Source organism: Myotis davidii, unplaced genomic scaffold (assembly GCF_000327345.1).
Source record: "Myotis davidii unplaced genomic scaffold, ASM32734v1 scaffold290, whole genome shotgun sequence".
NCBI lineage: Eukaryota > Metazoa > Chordata > Mammalia > Chiroptera > Vespertilionidae > Myotis > Myotis davidii.
In genome coordinates this window covers 1,008,844-1,015,795 of record NW_006285049.1, presented here as the reverse complement: position 1 = coordinate 1,015,795, position 6,952 = coordinate 1,008,844, and the positions used below count along the sequence as shown (strand labels likewise).

Sequence of the window (6,952 nt, the reverse complement as noted above, 5' to 3'; positions counted from 1 at the left end):
ATTGCCCCAGTCCACCTGGAGGCTGGGGCGGGCTCCTCCCCGCCGGGTCCGGCCCTGCATTTCTGGTGCTCGGAGGGCTGTTTATAGCTTAAGCCAGCCTGTTAAAAACAAGCCCATGAAAGGATATTTTCTTGTAAAACCGCAGAGTCACTGGTACTGACGATGTATTTGTAGTTTTAAAGAAACATGGAACTGTACACACAGCTTGAGTACTTTCTATGTAACTTCCAGAGGTGTTGAAAACAACTAAGAGAGCCTCTGTTGGTCTACAGTAAGCCATGTTTTAAAAACCGGTATTTATGTATCCAATGTTTCAAAACAGTATCGTTAAAAAAGAAGAAACAGTATCTTTAAAAAAGAATGGCCGGCAAGTTACATTCTTGAGAGATTACCACAGTTACCAAAAGTATGTCTGACTGTAACAACTTGCTTGAATGCTTTCATCAAGCACACCCCAAAATACTGGTAAAAGTGTACTTCAGAAATCACTGTTTAAAGCAGCGACTTTCAACCAGTGTGCCACAAGAATTTTTAAAACGTGCAATACCTGACTAATTTAGTTAGGGGCACTGGCCTCTTTTCCCTTAGATTCTCAAAAAAATATATTTTTCAGTATGCTGCAGAATTTTAGTAATTAGTTTATGTATGCCAGGAGCTGAAAAGAGTTGAAAATCGATGGTTTAAAGGGCAGCAGAGCAGCAGCAGCAGCAGCAGACCTATTTCAACAATAACATGTTAGATGAATAGTTTTTTATATAGGTTGCCAGTTCGATCCCAGGTCAGAATGCATATGGGGGTCAACCAACAAATACATAAATAAGTGGAACAACAAATCGATGTTTCTTCCCCCTTCTCCCCTCTTCCTCTCTAAAATCAATCAACAGCCCTGACCGGTTTGGCTCAGTGGATAGAGCGTCGGCCTGCAGACTGAAAGGTCCCGGGTTTGATTCCAGTCAAGGGCATGTACCCTGGTTGCGGGCACATCCCCAGTGGGGGGTGTGCAGGAGGCAGCTGATTGATGTTTCTCTCTCATCGATGTTTCTAACTCTCTATCTCTCTCCCGTTGTCTCTGTAAAAAATCAATAAAATATTTTAAAAAAATAAAATAAAATCAATCAACAAATAAGAGAGACAGTGGCTACTTATCCAGTTAAAGCTAAACTAATTGACTCTATCATCTGTGTAGGTCTGTCCATCTCCCTAGTGGCCATGGGGTAGTGGAGGGCACAATTTAAACAAGGCATCCAGGTCGCCTGTTGAACAATGAAAGAGAGTTTGGGGGCCCAAAAGGTTGCAATAGAATTGTTTCATTAGATTGAGAGTATCTTCTGAGATACTTCATCTCCTTGGTTCCGGTTCTGTTGTGAACAGATCTCTGACTCTCCAACTTTCTTGAGCTGTGGAATTTCCAAAGTCTAGTTAAAGGTAAACATGATGCAATGGTAAATAGTCATGGGTTCATTAGAACAGACAACTCCCCTTCTCCCACAGCCCTGGAGCTGGGCGAGTGGGTGCAGGTGACCCCTGAGCTTGCTGATGTGATCAGGAGACGATTGTTTTATGGGGAGTGTAGTGTAGGTGGGAAGGAGGGGACCACAGTTCAAGGTTGTGAGTGATTAGGGTTTTATTATCTCAGGTTATAAAACTAGACTCTTTGAGATCTTAGCTGGTGTTGAATTTTCTTTAACCAGTTTTCTATTAGTGACCTTTAAAAACTTAAAACTCTCTTATTTGAGGGAAATGGGGGGTATTTATTGTCACCATTTTGAAAGTCCTCTGCCAGTCCCCAAAGTAACTAACCTAATACAGTAAACACTCCTTTTTCTGTGTGTTTCCCTCTTAAGTCTGTGGGTATAGATATTCATTGCCTTGTTTTACTAAACGGGAATGAATTTGGTAACACTATTTTGTTAAGCAAATAAAGGAAAACATTTTCTCAATAATATTGTTAAACTCTTGAGAAACTGTAGATTTTCCCCACATTGCCAAAGATATATGTGTACATGTTACTAGGAAACCGCTAATTTCCAAAATTGTTAGTAAAGTCTTGGCTTTTATTTACATGTGTCTCCACCCCACCCAACCTTCCCTCAGTGAAGGGAAAATGTTCCTTAAGATTAAACTCACAGAGTTAGAAAGCTGCCTCTGACCAGTTTGTAAAATAGAGCTGACCGCTGCTTATCTGGTGCTTTCTCCATGAGTCATATGGCTGCAGTTTGCTGGTTTAAACTGGTTTTAAAGGGAGGGAGAAGCGCTTGTCTTTTATTATTTTTTCTTTCTTTCTTTTTAAATATTTTTATTGATTTCAGAGAGGAAGGGAAAGGGAGAGAGAGAAACATCAATGATGAAAGAGAATCATTGACAGGCCGCCTCCTGCAAGCCCCCCACTGGGAGCCAGCCCACAACCCAGGCATGTGCCCTTGACTGGAATCAAACCCAGGACCTTTCAGTCTGCAGGCCAACACTCTATCCACTGAGCCAAACTGGCGAGGGCAAGCTCTTGTCTTTTAAAGAATAGGATTAAAGAGGGACCAGAATGAGCTCAGTAGTTACACAATCTCACAGAATGAATCACGGCTGAAAGATGAATTTTGTGTGCCTTTAAGGGCTCGGCCAGCATATTTTCCAGGAGCTGGGGGAATGGATTGCTCTACAGCGGCTTTGTTTTTCTGGGGTGGGTAGAAACCTGACCTTTAATGTGGCTGCAAAGGAAGGGTCTGGTCTGGAGTCTGCCTGATAGTTAATTAACATATCGTTGGTTCTCCCAAGCATTTTTTCTGAATCAGTCTTCCACAGGCTTGATTGTGCAATAGTCCTGGGGCGGGAGTGGCCTTCCGAAAGGTGATTAATCCATCCTAGAGTTTAATGAGTCGTTTCGGTGTGAATCATTCCTAAAAGTCCCACTGATGTGTCCTATTCTGACATTTCCCTTTCCTTCCTGCCACAGCGTGAGTGCATCTCCATCCATGTTGGCCAAGCCGGGGTCCAGATCGGCAATGCCTGCTGGGAGCTCTACTGCCTGGAACACGGCATCCAGCCCGATGGCCAGATGCCAAGTGACAAGACCATTGGCGGGGGAGATGACTCCTTCAACACCTTCTTCAGTGAGACGGGCGCTGGCAAGCATGTGCCCAGGGCAGTGTTTGTAGACCTGGAACCCACAGTCATTGGTGAGTTGATCCCAGGGTCTGGGACAAGAGGTGTGTCCTGGGGGCTCTGTTGAGGCCTTGGGGTTGAGCAGGCTGTGCAGGTTAGTGATGGGCGGCTGCTTTGTTTCCTTTTTGCAGATGAAGTTCGCACTGGTACCTACCGTCAGCTCTTCCACCCTGAGCAGCTGATCACAGGCAAGGAAGATGCTGCCAATAACTATGCCCGTGGACACTATACCATTGGCAAGGAGATCATTGACCTGGTCCTGGACCGAATTCGGAAGCTGGTAAACACAGTACTTTATTTAAAGTGGGGTGAGAGTTTTCTCTTAGAGTTTTAAAGAGAGACCAAACCACAGCAATCATTCCTCGCACACTAAAATAGGCCTTAGGCCCTGGCTGGTGTGGCTCACCTGGTTGAGCATCATCCTGTGCACCAAAAGGTTGCTAGCTCCATTCCCACTCAGGACACATGCCGGGGTGTAGGCTTGATCCCTGGTAGGGGACCTGCAGGAGATAATATATATTAATATTTTTTGATTTCAGAGAGGAAGGGAGAGGGAGAGGCAGAAACATCAATGATGAGAGAGAATTGTTGACCAGCTGCCTCCTGCACACCCCACACTGGGGATTGAGCTCACAACCCAAGCATGTGCCCTGACCAGGAATTGAACTGTGACCTCCTGGTTCATAGGTTGATGTTCAGGCCAATAAAAAATACTCTTAAATTATTTTTTTTAAAAAACAGGCCTTACTAAATAATTCTATTTCGAAACTAGACAGTCCTGGGTGCAGGACTACTCTTTGGGGTATGGGTGAGAACAATAGGCATTCCCCTAGAAAATAAGCAATCCTAAAGTTCAAGGACCCTGAACTTTGCATGTTCTAAATATTTTGTAGAATCATTAGCTTTACATGTACATTAAGACAAACTGCTTACGCAGTGTCTAGCTAGCTCATAGTAAAAATCTGGCCTGGTGCCTTACATTGGTACAAAGAGTTCAGGGCTGCAGAAGCCAGTATAACACGGATTAGAAATGGCCGACAGTGGAAATGTTGAACAACACTGAAAGTGGAGTTGGGGGAGCTCCCTTATTTTATATATACTAGAGGCCTGGTGCATGAAATTCATGCGCTGGTGCGGTCCCTAGGCCTGGCTGGCAATGGAAGGGCAACTGATCTCTGGGCCCTGGGGCCCCTGCGCGCGCCCCCTCCGCCTGAGTCATTGGGCCCCTGCCCAGCTCCCTCAGTGTCTGGGAGCCAGGTGGCAGCCTCGCCCCCCCACTTGCACCTACCTTGGCCTGGTGCCGCCTGCTCACATGCTCCACCATCCCGCCGTGGTCCCATGGGGGCCGGCAGTGCCTGTGCTGCTGCCCACTACGACACCCACCATGTTTCGCACTGGCCCCTGGTGGTCAGCGCATGTTGTAGCACATTGTTGAATTCCCAGTCAAGGGAACAATTTGCCTATTAGGCTTTTATTATATAGGATATTTTTTTATTGATTTCAGAGAGGGGGAGAGAGATAGAAACATCAATGATGAGAGAGAATCATTGATCGGCTGCCTCCTGCATGCCCCCCACCAGGGATCGAGCCTGCAACCCAGGCATGTGCCCTTGACCAGAATGGGACCTGAAACCTTCAGTCTGCAGCCTGACACTCTGTCTGCTGAGCCAAACCAGCTAGGGCAGAGCTCCCTTATTACAGAAGGAAGTATCATAACTGAAACGAGGAAGGCATTGAGATAGGAACACAAAAAGCAGTAGGTTTGCTTTTCTAATAGAGCCCAGGGTGGTGTGGCCTCGCCCTGTGGCAGAAAAATCTTAGGCAATTGTATTCACATCAATGATGTTGATAACTGTTCTGGGTCATTTTAAGAGTCCTGCAGTCAGCTGACTCTGCTCCTTAGACATTGTGGGCAGCTTGTGAGTAATTAACCCAAAATCAAGAATGAGCGCTTGGGTAGACTAGCTTGTTAGCTACTAAGTCCAGCCACAACTGGTCTATTCTAAAAAGAATGGCCTTCATACTTTTCCAGATGTTTATCATGGTCGCCCCAGCAAAATTGGAGTATTGGTTCCTATGTGTGCAAGTCAAACTTTAGCTATAAGCACTGACTTGGGAATCGGGACCCGCCTTTAGGGACAAATAAACCTAGTAAAAGCCATTGAGGGTTTATGAGTGATGTTCATTAACTACCAAAACCATTGCATTGGTCCTCGGTGTTACTACTGTGTCCATACGCGTAAGTAGTGGATGTAATTGGTAAACTGGGCTTGCCCCGTACATTGATCTCATGCAGTGTAGGGATCCACTGGAGAAGTGAGTTCTGGGGGGTTGGTAGAGAATGTCCACAAATCTCAGCACTTTTGAGAAGTTAGGGTTGTCAGCAGAAGACTGAGGGGAGTTGGCTAACCAACAGCTTGGCTGGCTGTACACCAGCTTTCCCAAAACGGCTGGGCTTCCGGGTAACTAGTGCTTACCGTGCCAGGCACTGTTCCAAGTACTCATGTAGTTCTCAGCAGCCTGCGGTAGATTACTATCCTCATTTACTAAATGAGAAAACCGAGATTGAGAAATGAATTTGGTCAAAGTCACACAGCAAGGCCCTGGTAGAGCCAGATCCGGACCCAGCCTGATTCCAATACCAGGGCATCCAGCTTGGCTGTTCTGTCGTATTCCAGCTCCAAAGCCTCTGCCAGGTCTTTGGAAGACAGACATCCATTGTACGGAGCTGGTGGTCCCAGGATGCCCTTGGTAGCTCTCCAGCTGATAAGAGTTGCCCTTCATTCGGGAAGAAATTCAAGTGCTGGAGCCAGATATAATAGAGCCACCATGCTTGCGAAGCAGAAACTGGAGGTCATTTACGTGACATTTTTCATACATAGTTTTAAAATACCCATTTTCTGTACTTTATATTATAAAAAAAATAAATAGGAAAAAGTACAAAACAAAACAAAAAAGAGTTGCCCTTGTTCTGCTGTCGCAGCAAGGGCGCCAGAGGTCACCCTTCCAGTCACAGAAACTTGGGCCCTGCATCCATTCCAGACCTCATGATTCCTCTGCCTTCGGAGATGAAAAGATTTCATTTTAAAATAGCCTTTTAGAAAAAATAAAATAGCCTTTTAGCAGATGTCCCCTTCCCCCAGGAGTTGGTTGTGAAAAGTTTCTCTGAATCACTTAGCACTTTGGAAGCTTTTTGCAACTGCTTTCCTAGCAAATATTCAAAAGATTTTTAAAATCTTGATCAATGTAGTAATTAAAGATTTAAAGAAGTCACCGCAGCGCTCACTGAGGCTAAAATTAACGCTCTTTTTCTTTTCTAACAGGCTGACCAGTGCACAGGCCTTCAGGGCTTCTTGGTTTTCCACAGCTTTGGTGGGGGAACTGGTTCTGGGTTCACCTCCCTGCTGATGGAACGTCTCTCCGTCGATTATGGCAAGAAGTCCAAGCTGGAGTTCTCCATTTACCCGGCCCCCCAGGTCTCCACAGCTGTAGTTGAGCCCTACAACTCCATCCTCACCACCCACACCACCCTGGAGCACTCTGATTGTGCCTTCATGGTTGACAATGAGGTTATCTATGACATCTGTCGTAGAAACCTAGATATTGAGTGCCCAACCTACACTAATCTTAATTGCCTTATTAGCCAGATCATGTCCTCCATCACTGCATCCCTCAGGTTTGATGGAGCCCTGAATGTTGATCTGACTGAATTCCAGACCAACCTGGTGCCCTATCCCCACATCCACTTCCCTCTGGCCACATATGCCCCTGTCATCACTGCTGAGAAAGCCTACCA

At 45.7% G+C, this 6,952-nt stretch overlaps 1 protein-coding gene across 1 annotated transcript; it reads left to right on the top strand.

The window, feature by feature from the left end:
• Positions 1-2,947: 2,947 nt before the first annotated feature.
• Positions 2,948-6,950, top strand: LOC102763160 (tubulin alpha-1C chain; the record flags this gene model as incomplete). The annotated part of the gene is made up of 3 exons (XM_006755560.1): positions 2,948-3,170; positions 3,288-3,436; positions 6,480-6,950. Coding segments are annotated over exons 1-3 (741 nt in total), but the record flags the coding sequence as incomplete, so codon positions are not given.
• Positions 6,951-6,952: the final 2 nt, after the last annotated feature.